We start from the raw sequence: 16,374 nt of genomic DNA, 5'->3' as shown, positions 1-16,374 counted from the left end.
GGCTTGCTCAGCCCACTTTACAGAGCAGGGGAGTTGCTCCATGAGGGAGGACCCCGCCCAGACCCCCAGGGCGCTGCCACATCCCCCTCTATCATGCTGGCTGGGCACTCACGGGCCATGAGGTAGAGCTCAGGGGTGTGTGGGGTGTTTGCATCCATTTATAGGGCAGTCCTGAGGAATGTAGCGGCATCGGGACCCTCCTACAATCTTGAATCCTGTGGTGGCTGCCCGCTGGCTTTTCAGCTCCCTCAGTGAGATGGAATTAGCATCTGAAGAACCTGGATGCTGCTTCATGCCGAGGAAGGCCAAGGCAACCTGGAAATGATCCAGGACCACAGCATTTCCTTTTGTCAAATGAAAATAGCAGAACCAGACGGCACTGGGAGGTATATGATCAGAGGTGGCACTGGAGATGAAGAGAGAAAGCAGGCAAGCATGCTCCACCGTTACTGCCCTGACCTGAACCCTGGATGGTGGCCCTCAGTGTGGTTACCTGCTCTCTCCATCCTGAGCGGGAGGAGGGTGGGCCTGCAGGTCGGAGGGGCAGGTGCAGCTGCCCGTGAGGAGCCTGTGGCTCTGTGGGCACATTGCTTGGGTGCAGAACATCCAGAGAAACCATGCACCTCTGCCTCGAGGGTCAGGCTGAAGAGCCGGGCAAACACCCAGATCTCCAGGACATGCAAGCAGGGGCCTATTGCACGGGTGCTCAGATCCCTAATACGGGGCAGGCTGGTTCGCGTGAGAACATGTTCTCCACTTGATGGTGGTCTTTACTACATGAGGCATTTGCAGTTGTTGATGTCAATATGAGTTTTCTCTTTACCCACAAGTGGCTTCCTCCCGACCATACCCTTTTCTCTGACTTGGCGCTTCTTGTGCATGTTCATTTGCAAATTCATTCTCTCTCGAGGTCTTGCCTCAGACATTTACTGTCTGCATTTCATAAAGGTGCTCGTAAAAATGGACACTAGGGGTTATAATCGGTTCTCTCCACCAGAGGATTTTTTTCTGGCAGGAATGCAGCCATACAAGCGCAGAGTTGCTGCTTGTCATTTGACAACTCACCTGGGAGCCTGCTCACTTCCCACCTCCAACCCCTGCTCACTTTCTGATGAACAGTACAGTCTGTGCCATTTGTGTTAGTAACTGTCCCCTCCCTGAGGACTTGTTCGCTTTGTTTAACAATGTATCACCGTGAGGTGCAGCGAGAGGAGGCGCTCAGGAAAAATGGGCTGAACAAATGATGGAGTCAGACAAGGTTGGCATGCAGAGCCTTTTAGTGGTGTTGGCCACAGCTTGGCATTGTTGTGATGGACGGGGGATGGGGGGCTTGGGGAGCCCCAGGGCACAGGGCTCTCTTGTTTTCTGGAGGACGTCCTGGGGCCAGGGCAGGTGGGCAGTGTCATTGCACCCCATCTGGACGCAGGGGCAAGTGGGAGGCACAGGACACACCTGGCACATTCTGGACTGAATACGTGGTTGCCGCTGTCTTTAAAACTCAAGCTTCTGATGTAGGGAGGGCTTGTGCTTTTGTTCTCAACAAACATGCTTCCAGAGAGTGAAATAAACAAATGATTCATAGACTTTATTTTTTAGGATAGTTTTAGGTTTATTGAACAATTGAACAGATAGTACAGGGAGCTCCCCCCGCCCCTCATAATTTCCTCTATTATAAACATCTTGCATTACTGTGGTACATTTGTTATGCTTGATGAGCCAATTTGGATACGTTTTTATTAACCGAAGTCCATAGTTTACCATAGGATTCACTCTTGGTGTTGTGCATTCTGTGGATTTCGACACATGTATAATGACATGTATCCACTGTTAGAGTAATGTACAGAGTAGTTTCACTGCCCTAAAACTCCTCTGTGCTCCATCTCTTCATCCCACCCTCAACTCTTGGCAATCACAGATCTTTTCACTATCTCCATAGCTTGCCTTTTCTAGAATGTCAGAGTTTGAATCCTACAGTTCGTAGCCTTTTCTCATTGGCTTCTTTCCCTTAGTAATAGGCACTTAATATTCCTCCACGTCTCTTTGTGGCTTGTTAGCTCATTACTTTTTAATGATGAATAATGTTCCGTTGCACGGAGAGCAGAAAATGATTTTTCAAAGGCGGGAACTCCAATTGCTTGCACATTTGTCTCCAGTATGTCAAACACTTACTGAAGCACCAGGACCCGTGTGTGCTGAGTGGAGACTGTACGAGGATGAAATGAATCACAGTGCTCCATTGACCATGGGGTTTCCTTGTCTGACTGCCATCACTGTCCTGTAAGCATCGGTCTGTAACTTACTGTATTCCAAAGCCATTTTTTTATTTTGTTTTTTTTTTTTGGCTTTACGTTTATTTTCTCACATTTCCTCATCCATTCATCAGACTTTAATATGTATATGTGGAGCTGAGGACACACAAATGAAAATGATGCTTTTCTGCTTTATAGGAAGTCTCAGTGTAGGGGGAAGCCAACCATTAAGTCAGCCATTCTGGATAGAGAGAGGGGCTGCTATGTGTGTGGAAGGGGGCAGCTAGGTTGGGCAGGGTGAGAAGATAGAGGGCCAGGAGAGAGGCCCCCTGCCCCAGACGAGATCATGAGTCAGAATCCTGGCGGAGTAATAATATGTCCCAGACAGATGAATGACTGTGTGTCACGTTTCTTGAGGAACTCACTAAGATAAGCAAGAGAGTTATAAATAGTCCCAGTGGTAAGAACCAAGGTCACACTGCTGCCCACGCCAGGCCACAAGGACAATTAGTCAGATCACTGGGATTTCTCCTTCCTTTGCACATTTTCATAAAACTCTTTGAGGATGGGGGTCTAAGGGTTCCAGAGCGGGGAAAGCCAGGAGGCAGCTCATGGGGAGCTGAATCCTGCTTGCAGGTGCCGTGATCCTGGCCTTCTAGAACTGCACCAAGCAAGTGTGATCCCCTCGCCCACCCACAGCCCTTTCAGCTCAGGGAGAGCATTGTGTTCCCTGAGTATGGAGAGCCTGCCCTGTGCCAGCCCGTTCTGAGCACCGTACATTCTCATTACATCCAGTTCTCAGATGGGGAAACTGAGGCCCAGAGTGATTAAAGCCCAGTTCTGTGGCTAGTAAATGGTGGAGCAGAGGTCCCATCAAAGACAGATTCCAAAGCCGGCATCTTTATCTCGTCGTGTCAGTTGTCCTGGGTGCCTGTACCATGTCTCTTGTGACTCAGTTATAGCTGTGGTCTCATCATGTTGGTATGTGAGTCTTTCCTAATGTGCTCTTGCTTCTTCAGAGGACCATGGTAGAGTCCAGGGAGCTCCTTTCCACCGTCTCCTGCACCTGGCACTGAGCCTCGAACGAGATAACCGCCCTGACGTTGCCACATTTAGACTCTGCTTTCAGTTCCACTTGTGGAAATAGTTCTAGAAAAGGCAGTCCATTCTGTGGAGAATGTAAGCTCTGGGTATGGTTGTGAGGCATAGGGGCAGCCTGAAGACCCCAGGCAGAGTCCTCCACTTCTTTCCCCTGGCCCCGCTCCCCACACTATGTGGCGAGGAGGGGCCTGGCAGACTCGCCAAGACATCCCTGGCCTGGGAGTCCACTGGGGCTTTGAAACTGAAGAGGACTTTCTGCATCTGTGAGTGATGGGGTTGTGCTTGGGCGAAGGCTCCATGGTTCTCATGAAATTCTCTGAAAGGACCTAGACTATACAACAGTCAGCAAAAATCCGGACTCTGTTAACTTGAGTTCTTGTCTGTCTTGAGGTTCTGAAAGTTTACTACTGTGATCGTGGTCAGAGGTCTGGGAGCCTTTCTTGAGCATTCTGCCGTTTTTTCTTGAGAGCTCATCTGCTTATCTTGTCTATTCTCCCTTTAGGTGGTGATTCCCCGCTGCGTACAAGTACCCCCGGAGCAGGTAAGTCCTTGGCGTCTCTTGGGGCCGTGGTACCATCCTGCAGGATTAAGTCTGTTCATGCTGTGCCCTCTTGGGGGGTCTTCCGTTCCCTCTTGGATCCACTCCCTCTGTTTGAGCTGTCACTTTCATTCCCACAGCTCTTGTAGGGACCCTTAACCACACTGCACTGGCCATGTCCATGCTTTCCTTAAGAAGAGAGAATCACGCACTCGTTCGTAAGACCTAGGGATTCATTTCCCTGAGCCCGAGTTTCTTTTGCTGTAAAGTGAAGATGCCACATATCCATTTTCTTAGCGATAAAAATGTGGGCAGAGTATCTGCCACAGAGTGTCTGTGTAGGAGCATCATGCGATGGCTTTGGCCCAGGAAGCTCTGACAGATGACGTCTTTCTATCAGACTGAAGGTAAACACAGTGATAACACTTTCTCTCCGGCTTGCTGTTCCGTGAATATAAATTGCAGTCTGCCTTTTAAATGAAACTCCGTTGCATGTCATGATGTTTTCTTTGCTGCCCCCCATTGGAGGACAAGGTTAAGCCTGGTGTTAATGACTTGTTAGTGGCCTACAGGACACCTGCTGGCTTAGTGCACTTCCAGGACAACAGGATACTGATCATCCTCTTTTCTTATCGCAAATCGGAAGTGACTCACTGTGGGGAAGTGCGAGGGAAGGAAACAGGTGTGCCCTGCTGCCTCCTCCAGGGTCTCTCTTAGGTGTGTTCCCCACACTTCTCCGATGGGACGCAGCACCATGCCCTTGGCCCTGGTTTTGTATACAGAATCCATAGTTCTGGAGAGGATTTTGCCTGTCTTCCTGCTTCCAGTGCCTCTTTTTGGCCGAGGCCCAGTGACCCCTCGACCCAGGGCTGGGTTTTCCCTGCAGTAGCTGTGGATTCTGTGTGAGGGCCTCCACTGTATGGCAGCTGTCTTGTGCATGGCTTTCTCCCTAGGATGGGGGGAGTGTTGTCTGCCCCCTGGCTGCTGGGGGAGTAAGCTGTCAGATGGATGTGGGCAGCCTTGACTGGCTTGTCCCCTTCTGCCTCCCTGTGCTGGGCGGCCTCGTGTAATGGACTGGCTTTGTCCAGTGGGCTTTGCTGAAGGGCTTCCACCTGTATGGTGTCCGTGCAGAAAACAGAATCCTGTTTCTCTCCTGGCCTTGCATCAGCTGACAACCCTCCAGTACCATGGGCCTGGCATTTCGGATTGGCATGGATGTGCCTCCAGATAGTCTGGCATTCCAGGTGTGACCTGGGAATCACCGGCCCGTGTGGCTCCTGGCCAGGCCCCTGAGAGTCCACTCCGTTTCTGTCTTTGTTCCATTCATGGAGTGCCTGCTCTGTGTCGGACGCTTGGTTAGACACATTTGCCCAGAAGGTCACCTTTGCTCACCCACCCAAGACATGAAGAACCTGCGGCTGCAAAAAGGAGTCACCTCCCAAGGTCACGCGGACGCTGAGAGGCTGTAGCCTCTGGTCTTAGCATCTTTTGCTTGCCCCCAGCTGTACACTCTCTGCCATTAGAGATAAGACAGGTTTGTTGGCGCTGCTTCTCATATTTTGATATGCCACATTCAGGGATAACTTGTTCAGGAAAAAACCCTCGTATTCTGTCAGTAGAGTTGGAGGGAAAATTAGTGGTTATTTAGGGCCACCAGTTTTTAGACTTCTGGCGTGGTATTTCTGAGCCTCAGGTCCTCGTTCATTCTCAGAACGTCTGAGAGATGGGCATCCTGAGTACCTTCCCTATGGCAGTGCTGCTCGTGAATGAGAAGGCAACCAGCGGGGACCCGGCTGTCACATGCTCCTTTGCCAGGCCTCCCCTTACCCAGTGCCAGCGCTCCCTGAGCTGATGCACACAGGGCCCACGTGTCTCTCCCTGTCCCCTTTCCCTCCCAATCCATCCTCTTTCATTATTGGTGGTCATGGAGACTCACGAGCCTTCCAGGTTTGGGAGCAGGTCACCCGCTTCCTCGTTCACCTGAGGTTTGGTTGATGGATGGCTCTGGGGTGTGAATGTCCCCCCACACCTCAGTGTCCAGCCCTCTGACCCGCCTGCCTGTTTGCTCCCTCTGTGCTAGGGGCTTCTCCGCACGTGGCGTTCAACCGCTCTGCAGATGTCTTCTCAGTTCCGTGAGCCCTTCTGAGAGGTTCCAGAATAGCTTCATCTCAGCTTGTTCTATCGCTGTGAGCTGCCAGGTCTGCCTGAATTGCTGGGGCAGCATTGGCTTGCACCCATTGTTTGAAATATTTGGGCATAATTCACCAGTCCCGGCTGGAAAGGAGAAGGTGGTGATGGGCCCTGCCAGCAGGATCTGATGACATCCTGTGGCTGACTCTCGGGGCCCCTGCACCTGATGAGGTTATGCTCTATGAGGGTCTTTGTCTACTGGGTCGGGATGCCTTCGTGACCATCTGGGGCATTTGTGACACACAAGGGAAGAAACTTGTCTGTGGTTGTAGTGCTCTGAAGGCTGTTTGCCTTGATGCCTGTTTTTCTATGATTTTCTGGAAGCAGATCCTTATTCTGTTTATTGCAATGGCTTAAAAAGTGGGGTATGAGGTTCAGTTAACACACAGACTAAAAATGGCAGACAGTGGGGCTGAGAAAAAGATCTGAGAACCAAACCACCCTTTGTAAATGTCAACTTAGCTGATGAAACATCCAGACAGGCTCTGAGTTTCCTGGAAGCCAGTGTAAAAGGGAAACCACACTATTGGTATGCGCCTTATCAGCTAGGAGGGAAAGGGCGATCAGCGGAGAAAGTGTGCCATGTGGGGAATAACGCAGGGTGTTGATGGAAGCTGGGGACACGTTCCGAACCATAGCCGCATGGCAAATGCTCCTGCCTGTGCCCTGGGGGAGCCGAATGATTGTTTTAGAGGGAAGTCAGACACACGCTTTGAAGTGCATCGTGATCAGGATCTTCGGCTTTATGTGGCTGTGGCCGTTGATATGGCATTTAGAAATAGAAAAGGGTAACTGGTGGTTTTATCTTCTGTCTCACATTTGTGCCACTTCTGTGCAACGTGGTCTACTGGATCATAAAGCGGATGCTTCATCGTTTTTCCAGATAACAGTGATCATTAGAGATGGGAGAGGTGGTTGGCTCTTTGAGACTGAGTCACGTGTTTGTTCTAGCTGTTTCTGTAGGTCTGCATGTATGTGTACATCGACTCTGTGAGCTCACATGTACATACAAGCACGGAGTATCCCAGTGATTATGAGCTTGGGGCTCAAATCAGGTTGGGGTACCATCCAGGCTATGACACTAGGAGAGCAGCGTGACCTTGAATGGAGTCCTCTCACTTCTGGGCTCCACTCTGCTCTTCTGTAAAATGGGGATGCTGTCACCTTCCTTGTGGGGTCCCTGTAAGGATGGAATGAAAGAACATGAGAATCCTTAGCACTGGCGGAGACACAGAGGAAATGCACAAGAGTAAGAGAGGCCTTAGTTGTCATTCAGTGAACTTAAGAGGGCAGGAAAGTCTTCGGTCCCGCAGCCTTTGCAGTTTGTGTTTTGCTTTTGACCATTGTTCTCTTGCCATCTGGTGGGAAAGAACCAGTTTGATCAGTTCCTGAGCATGCCGTCTGCTGCCAGAGGGTGAAGACACCTTGACAGATGCTGGTGAAACCTTCATTCTCATAATCCCTCATTTGGAGACTTAGAAAAAGTCAAGAAGCCGAAGGAAAAGAGACCTTGGTCAGGATTCGGGCAGCGCGAGCCTCCAGCTGGTGGTCGGTGGATTGATTGCAGGAGCTTTTCACGGCTCAGCCCTCACAGGGCTCTGAACGTGCCCGACAGCTTTTTATTGATGTTCCAGGCCCCCGTGGTGTTTGCTTTCCATCTTATCTTTACCTTCATCACTGTCCGAGGGAGCTGATTCACGTCAGTGCAGCAGCGGAGCTGGAAGCTCCCTCCTGGTGCCCGTGTGGCTTTCGCTTGGACACTGTTGAGTCCACAGGTAGGAACCACCCACACGCCAGGGCTCCTGGCTGAGCACAGTGGTCTCCGTCTGGGCGGTCTGGAGCAGCCAGCCTGGCGGAAGCACCGGCTACCCTCCGCCTGAGGGGTTTGCTCTTTTCAGAGTGGCCACTGTCCTTGAAAGAGGGCATGTCCCCGTCTTCAGGTGGCTACGTGCGGGGGGTGTTCAGGGCAGTACCAGCCTCAGCTCAGGAGGCAAGTGCAAGCCCTCGCCTGGCTGCTGGCGCTCACACATGGGTTGCTTTGGCTCGGCCATTGTGGTTTCTCGTGCTGGGGGAGAGGCTGTATAAGAATAGTTTCTGAAATTTGAGTCAGCTGTTTACTGAACTCATATGGCTTCACCTCTCTTTGTTTAATTAAAGTGGAGACAATGGGCGGTTTCTGTCAAAGGTGACATTAGGAGTCAGATTATGCAGTTTGAGGCTGGAGCTTCCAAGCTGTGTTCTGTTAGCTACACCTTTTTATTTGTGGGCATATATGGGGTGTGTGTGTTTGAACATACATGCATGGTGTGTGTATGTGTGCTTACATGCATGCTCAGTATATGTGTGTGTACATGCATAGTGTGTGAGCATGTGTATTCATGTGTGTACGTGCACACATGGTGTGTGTGCTTGTGTGCACAGGCACATGTATGCACAGTGTGTGTGCCTATGCACTCCTGCCTGGTGTGTGTATGCACGTGTGCGTGTGCATGCATGCACAGGTGTATGTGTGTGTGTGTATTGTGTTGGGACTTTGTTCAGTATTCTTTGCTTAAACTCAAACAGTCAGAGGAAGTGATTCTGAGTGATGAGGTTAATGCAAGGACAGCATGATTATTTAGGACACATGCCCATGAGCAAATGCTGTCAATGTTATATTTCCCACCAGTGGCCCATGACAGATTCTTCAAAGGTACTGAAAGATTTCAGAAAGAATGGCCACCAAATTGGACAATTGGAAATTTGAGATGGACGAAAGGAATCTACTTTAATGATGTTCCCTTTATTTTATTGCAAAATTAGGTAGCAACAACAAATTTCAAGCTTTCTGTTTGTCAAATATTGAGCTGGGGGCTTTGCAAAGAAGGGTAACTGGAGCTCGCTGAATACCTCGGTCTGCTGACGGCTCTGGTGCCCAGCGTGTCTCTGTATGATTTCTGGTCCTTGTCAACAAGTGCAGGTACTAGATTGGATGCTGGTTATTTCTGCTCAGAGATTGTTTCCACTGCTGCAGTAAACTTCAGAAACACAGACACGGATCTGCACACCACCGCAGGGTCTCCATGGAAGGACAAACTCTGTTTTCTGAAAATCACAAACGTGTACACATATGCCTGCACAGATCCGTCTAGATCCACAGCTGCCCCATCAGAGTCTGTATATCACATACCAACATCTTTGACCAGAATTGCAATGAGATTAATTTGTTTCAGGCCAACAGAGACTTGTAAATATTCTTGCTTCTTAATCTCTCTGATCTTAAGGAGACAGAGAAAAGTCTCAAGAATCGCACTGGATCAAGGTCAAAGTCTTCCACTTGGTCAAGAGACCCAAACTTAATACCTATGGTTTTGGTAAAAGCTAGGTGAGACCAGAAATAAAAATATACACGATATTGCATTCCCTGAGTTTCGCTTGAAATTAAATGATTCAAGAGCTGTGCTCCAGTTCACTAGTCTACACAGTGATGGGGCATCAGAGGAGACCCGTGGAGGACCCCTGTTGGAAGGCACGTGTCGAGAGGATAGAGCCGGGGAAACTGAGAAGCACAGTTAGGTCTGGGACACGCCCAAGTTTGTACAGCATCTCTAGATAGAGGGGCAGGTGTGAGGCCAGAGTTGCGGCGCCACCTCCACTGGAGAGACCAGGTGTTCTAGCCCCGCGGGGCCACTGGAGAGTCTGTGTTTGCTCAGCGACAGCCTCAGGCCCTCTTTCCCCAGCTGGGCGCACACACTGGCTGGTTCTGTGTCTTCTCAGCAGTTATGGACCAACAGGAATGTCCTGGGATTGACAACTTGGGGGAAGAGAGGGAGTGTTTAGGAAAAGCTGAACCTGAGTTGAGATGTGGACTGGGGCTCGCTGCCCCCAAGGTTCACTGGTACCCGTGGTCCAGACGCCCAGCAACCCCCCAGGGCGCTCGGAGCAGGCTGCACTCCCGGACTGGGGTGGATGCCCTTCATGACTTAGCTTCATTTCTCTGTTACTCATTTACTCTGTTTTTCTTGGTTCTCAGAGTTCTTTGTGAAGGTTGGGGATTTGAATTAAGGTAGTTGGGACCTGATGGAGGAAAAGTTCAAAGCCACAATCCTGAACTACACTCAGATTTGCTTTTTCTTAACTCCGTACATTTCACCCCCTCTGAAGATTTCTCTTCCAAATTTTCCTGTCCTCCTGACTTTCTCTTGAGGGAGGCAAAGTATTGATGAAGAAAGGCAGGCCCATGGGCATCTCTCACAAACTCACAATGGCTTTTCAGGTAAGAAAATGATACACAGTGAAAAGGAGTGAAAAGGAGCACAGACATGGGACCAGAGAATCCCGTGCGTCTGTCCTCACTACCCCCCTGCAATGCACCTGTAGAATGGGCGTAATGGATTGAGTCGTGTTCCCTAAATCCTTATTCATCTCAAACCTCAGAAAGTGCCCATATTTGGAATGAGGATGCCGATGAGGTCATACTGGAGTAGGGTGGGTGCTAAACTCAAGGACTTGTGTCCTGATAAGCAGAGCAGAGGTTGCAGAGATACACGCAAGGGAAGCGCCATGTGACGATGGAGGCAGATTAGAGAGATGCCTGTACGACCCGAGGACGCAGCAGCCCCCAGAAGCTGGAAGAAGCAGGAAGGATCTCCCCACCAGAGCTTCCAGAGGGAGCGCGGCCCGGCTGGCCTTGATTTTGGACTTCTGGCCTCCAGAACTGTGTGAGAATAAATGTCTGTTTTAAATGCTTGGTTTGTGGCACTTAGTTCTAGTATCCCCAGGAAACCGCATGTTGGGGTACCTCCTTTCACCTCTTTCCTGTTGCTTAGTGTCCCCAGGCATTTCTGGAACCTCTTTTTGGCCACAGTCCTGTGACGGGGGCATCTTGGGGCGTAAGCCCACAGAGTGGCCAGCAGGCAGTGGGCACGGGGTTGGGAAGGCTCTCAGAGAGGCTGGCCATGGTCCTCTGTACACTGTCCCTGCCCGTGCAGGTATAACAGGTTTTGTGAATGTGCAGAGAAGCAGGGAGCATGTTTGTGGGAAGTGTTTAAGGAGGAGCCTCTGGTTATGAATAGACCTGGGCGTTGGGCAGGGTTATGCAGTCTCTGGTATCCCAGAGCTTTCCAGGGAGAGGCCAGCAGACGGACCTCTGGACCTGTATTAAGTCAGAGTGAGCCCCAGCCGGAGCAGGAAGACCCCTTCCATTCCCTCCGGGGGGCGAGCAGGAGCCAGGCTGGCCCTGGCAGAGCCCAGCCAGTTCCCAAGATGGTTGTCGTTGCCTGACCCTGGCCCGTGGCCTCCGCAGCGGCCTTCAGTGTCTCCCCCAGGTGCCGGCCGGCCGGCTCCCCGTGGGCGGAGAGCTCCCAGGGCTCGGGGTTCATGCTCCCCCGCCAACCACAGGCCAAACTTTGGTCCACACTCTGCTTAGATTTCACCATTCCCTCCCACGCCCAAAATACCATCTGAGCCTTTGGGTTTTTTCGACTTGGGAGGGTAGAAATCGTCTGGATTTCTGGATTTGGGGGAAGGCGGCGGGTTAGGAGGCCCTGGCGCACCTGCCTTTCCTTTGCAGGAACTCCTGGTCGGCAGGCAGGAGCCTTTCCTTAAGTTTCAGTTCACTGACCTCCTGGAAAGAGGGACAACCCTTCACAAATTAAGAAAAAAACCCACCCACACTGAGCCTCATGTAATAAGCCACCCCCTCTGTAGCAGGGATTTGAAAACGGGCGGGTGGGCCAGATGCTACTGATGGTGGTCGGACCACTTGTAGGTGGACGGACTGCGAGGAGAAGGCAGCAGAATGTTCACCCAGGTCAGCTTCACCCCAGGGTGAGCACAGAGCCTGGCTAATGATTAAAACCCACACAGGCTGCAGGCATCACACCACTGACGGCTTGCCTGCGTCTGTTCCTGTCCTGGGTCAGATGTCAGTGTCCCCGTTATCTCCACGACTGTGTGTGGCACTCACAGTGCCGAGTTCCCACCCCTGGCCATAGCTCCCTGGTGGGCTTGGGGCTGCTTCTGGTCCTGGGCAGCCCTTGTCCATGGGCCCCCAATGCCCTGGCCCTCTGGGGTGACGGGCAGTCAGCTCCTGAGGCACCTTCAGCTTCTCTCCCGGGGACGCCCAGAGGAAATGTTCTCCAGGGAGCGAATGTCCCCAGGTCCGAAGGCTGGAAGGCTGCAGTGGATAAGAAAACCCTGCTTGAGGATTATTTCTTTTATTTTACTGCACAGATTCTGTAGCAATCACATGTGTGAAATGTGGAGCGACCCCTGAAGGCAGTGGTTATGTGTGATGGGTGGTGGGAATAGCAGTGACTGTTGAAAGGGAAAATCGACTGCTTGTTTATTTATTTATTTTTGCTGAGGAAGATTCACCCTGAGCTAAGATCTGCACCAATCTTCCTCTGTTTTATACGTGGGTCACTGCCACAGCATGGCTGCTGACGAGTGGGGTGGTTCCGTGCCTGGGAACCGAACCAGGACTGCTGATGCCGAGCTTGTCGAACTTAACCACTAGGCCACGGGGCCGGCCCCTGCTTATTTTTTTAGTGCCCTGAATCAGGGCAAAGTTAGCATCAGGAGGAGCGTCATATTGGCGCAGCACTTAAATTACCTGAGTGTATTTTACTTGCAGGAGGGGGACTCATTAAAAAAAACACACAACAGCCCTTCCCCCAGAGAAAATCAGCATCTCTGCCTGGGAGAGACGGCATGGGCCAGGAGTGAGTTTGGGAGCCCAGGGTTCTGGAATCAGGTTCCTGCCTAGGTTCTACGTGGCCTGGGTCTCCAAACTTCTGTCTTCTTGTCTGTAAATGGGGGTGTCCGGCTGGCCGGTGTGGTATGTGATGTCCTAGTTTAGCTTGAAGAGTGTCTGTTAGAGAACCGGGGCCTGGGGCAGTTTCTTTCTGCAGGTTGCCGCAGGTGACTTTGAGCTTTCTCGGAGGTCCACTGTTCATTTGCTGTGGACCCTGCACGGCGCGGCAGGCCACCGGGCGGTGGGATGTCTCCATTCTGAGAATCGGGAGTCTCCGCAGTTGTGGCTTCCCCACTGTGGTCACACTGTCTTATTCTCTTGGGGCTTTCGTAACTGCTTTCTCAGCTTTCTTTACAACATTTTCTTTCCCTAGGGTGTTAGGACACAGTTCTATAAAAGAAGAGAGGGAGTTTTGTCCTTCCCGGAGCCCGTGTCCCGTCTGGAGGCTCATCTGTGCAGAAGGAGTGAGGAAAATCATGTGCAGCTGCCCAGGCCTCTGTGTTCCCAACTCTGGTAACGGGAACGTCCCCACTCGGGCCCTCTTCAGGGTGCCCAGGAGCGTGGGGAGCGTGGCGGCGTGTCCCCGTCCCATAAACGGGGTCTGGAGAGCAGGTAGGGGACCAGGGGCCGTGGAGTGCAGACGTGGGCCTGAATCCGGGGGGTGATAGCTGTCAGCCTGTCCCTTTGGGCTGAGATGTCATGTTCTGATCTATACAGCAGATGTTAAAAAGGGCTTACTTCAAAAGAAACAGGTTACCTTTGAGGAACGCTAGAGAACCAAGTCAGTCTGAAAATTGGGAAATAAAGAGAAGCAATCAGCATTTAACCTTCTTTTCTTGTACAAACTGCACCTGAGGGTTAAAAATAGATGAAGAGGGAAAGTTTCATTTAATAGAGGAATTCTGGCTAACAAATGTTGAGGAAGTGATTGAGTTAGAATGTTTCAGACTGCTAATAACTGAATGGCTGGCTCTAGGCCGTGACCCTCTGTAACCTCCTCAGTCACAGAAGGAAGCTGCCCAGGTCATGTGCCTCCTCACGGGAAGTTGGCGGGTACGTGGGCCTCGCGGGAAGGACAGGCTGCCTCTAGGCTGGGTCCCTGGCAGAAGTCAAACCAGTGACACCACACCCAGACCCATCCACAGCTTACAGGAAACGCCGCAAGGGATCTGAAATAATTCCAGAGGGGTCAGCAAAACCCAGAATGGGGAAATTCTGCTGGGTGAAAAGATCCCCAGTCATTTTGAAATAGATTGGAAGAGGAGGAGAAGAACCTGTGTTGTGAAAGAACTGAAGAGAAATATTAAATAAACATTGTACGACTTTATTTGGATCCTGATTCAAACAATCAGACTGTAAAAAAACAAAACCGAAACCAAACTCCTAAGACAGAGAAATTTGAACATCGATTAGATATTTGGTGGCATTAAGGAATTATTGCTAGTTTGTTGTAATTTTTTTGAGTCTTTATTTTCTAAAGATTCGCACTGAAATATCCGTAGATGAAGTGATGTGATGTCTGGGGTTAGCTGTACAAAGATCCAGTGAGGGGCTGCGGGGGGTGGGTGTGTGGATGTAGTTCTTTTGGGAAACTGTGGAAGCTGGGAGCCCCGGGAGCTCAGGACCCCAGCCTCCATTTCCCAGCGTTATTGTGCAGGATGCAGGCCATGTATGTATAGAGCTCAGGGCTGGCCGGCGACCCAGGCCCAGTGGCCAGTAGCTGTTTTTCATTATTACACGAATCGCTAACCAGTGTTTCCTGAACCACTGCGCTCACTGTCCTGCACAGTTATCTGCCATTACCTAATGGCTCGGGGCTTGCCCGTGGGTCGTCAGTGTGGCATTCCCGACTGTTGACATCTAGAAGGACATTGCGTCTGCGTGATGAAGTGTTTCACTGAAAACCTGCTGAGTTCATCAGCACATGACACAGAGTTGATACATTGTTTTCTAAATGACAACCTTGTTCTGCATAAGGGTTGTTTCAGACTAGCCAAGTGCATTCTTATTCTTTTCCCTGGGAAAATCATATACCTCCCTCCCCAGAGGGATTAACGTTAATATGATTTGCTCATGGGAAGAAATCCAGTCAAGGTGCAGATACTGAGTACGTGCGGATTTTGACTCTGTGTAATGAAGAACTTTCGAAAATTGAGTTAAAAACAGACTTGGACGTGTATGAGATAGGGAGCTGCCTGTCTTTCAAGTAAAGGCTGACAGGGCCACTGTGGTGGTCTTTCCTAAGGTGATTGGGAGAGTAGGAGACCGAGTGAAAGGGACCTTGAGGGTTACTTTAATGAAGCCAGTGTTGTATTTGGTAACAAGGTTTTTAGTACAAACCAAGCAAAGCACAAGTAGTTTAGGTTAGTGGTTCTCAAAACATGGTCCCAGACCAGCAGCATCAGTGTAAACCTGCTAACTTAGAAACAAATTCTCTGGACCCTTCCCCAGACCTGTTGAATGAGAAATTCTGGGGTGGCGCCCCCAGATCTCTCTTTTCACAAGCCTTCGCAGGCGACTGTGATGCCAGCTGAACTCTAGAAGGAGACGTCCTCCTGGGTGGGTGGGACCACTCTCAGCGATCCTGGCGGTGTGTGGGAGCCTGGTGTGGGGATGACTGAGGACGGGGCAGCCTCGGGGGTCCCTTGCTCTTAGGAACAGCCTTTCGTTTCCTGGTTCTTTTCTCCTCTCCCTCCTGAGTGGTCCTCTCGTCCATGCTCTAGAATGCAGAGCCAGAGTCTTCAGAATCTCTCTAGAAAGCGCTCCATGCTCCTCAGCGGGAGGCATCGGCAGGTGGATAGAAATGCTCAGGTGGAAAGCAGTGCTCAGGGTGAGAGAGTGCGTGTCTTTGGAAGGAACTGTTGCAGCATCTACTTCTCTGCTTCCACTTTTCTTCCAAGGAGGAAGGAGTCCTCTGAGGCGTAGCTCATGTGGAGCATGTGTCCTCGGTATAAAGAACTGGAGTCACATACGTTTGCCAGGTTATTTCTTAAGTGAGTCAAAGATTCAATGATCTACAAAGTTATGTAAATTAAATTACAGTCAGTCCTCAATATTTATGAATTTTGTATTTGCAAATTTGCCTACTTGCTAAAATTTCTTCGTAATCCCCAGATTGGCATTCCCTGTGCTTTTCTGATCATTCATGGATGTGCTCAGAACTGCAGAACATTTGAGCTGCCTGCCGCGCACGTCGCCAGCTGAGGTTGAACAACAGCAGACGCTATGGCCTTCTTGTTTCGGCTCTCATACCAAAAGTAAATAAGTGTCCTTTTCCAGGTGTATTTAGTGGCACGTTTTTCGCATTTTTGTCCATTCTGTTAGTGATTTCACTGTTTAAAGTGGTCCCCAACTATAGTGCTGAAGTGCTGTTCAGTGCGCGGAAGCACGAGAAGGCGGTCCAGTGTTCATGGTGACTTTTTAGAACCTGATGACGGCAAACAGCAAGAGTTGGCTGCAAATGATTAGTTACATATTGACTAGGGGTCCTCAAACTGCTCCACTGTCAAGTTCTCACCTGAGAACTACCTTTTCCCTGACCTGCCAGTCAGAGTAAAAAG

At 50.5% G+C, this 16,374-nt stretch overlaps 1 protein-coding gene across 25 annotated transcripts in view; it reads left to right on the top strand.

The window, feature by feature from the left end:
- TNS3 (tensin 3) overlaps positions 1–16,374 on the top strand; it is a 260,512-nt gene that overhangs the window by 81,339 nt on the left and 162,799 nt on the right. For 23 of the 25 annotated variants that reach the window (XM_070615538.1, XM_070615557.1, XM_070615541.1 and 20 more), the window contains one exon: positions 3,853–3,891. Coding sequence is in view for 1 of the 25 variants with exons in the window: in XM_070615535.1 (XP_070471636.1) it covers positions 3,853–3,891 (39 nt within the window). In the remaining 24 variants the exon portion in view is untranslated. Of the gene's footprint in view, positions 1–3,852; positions 3,892–7,484; positions 7,854–10,602; positions 10,779–16,374 lie in introns of those variants that run through there. The other 2 variants (XM_070615556.1, XM_070615555.1) reach the window with 2 other exon arrangements.

This window comes from Equus przewalskii, chromosome 4 (genome assembly GCF_037783145.1).
Source record: "Equus przewalskii isolate Varuska chromosome 4, EquPr2, whole genome shotgun sequence".
NCBI lineage: Eukaryota > Metazoa > Chordata > Mammalia > Perissodactyla > Equidae > Equus > Equus przewalskii.
This window is presented reverse-complemented; position numbering and strand designations above follow the sequence as displayed.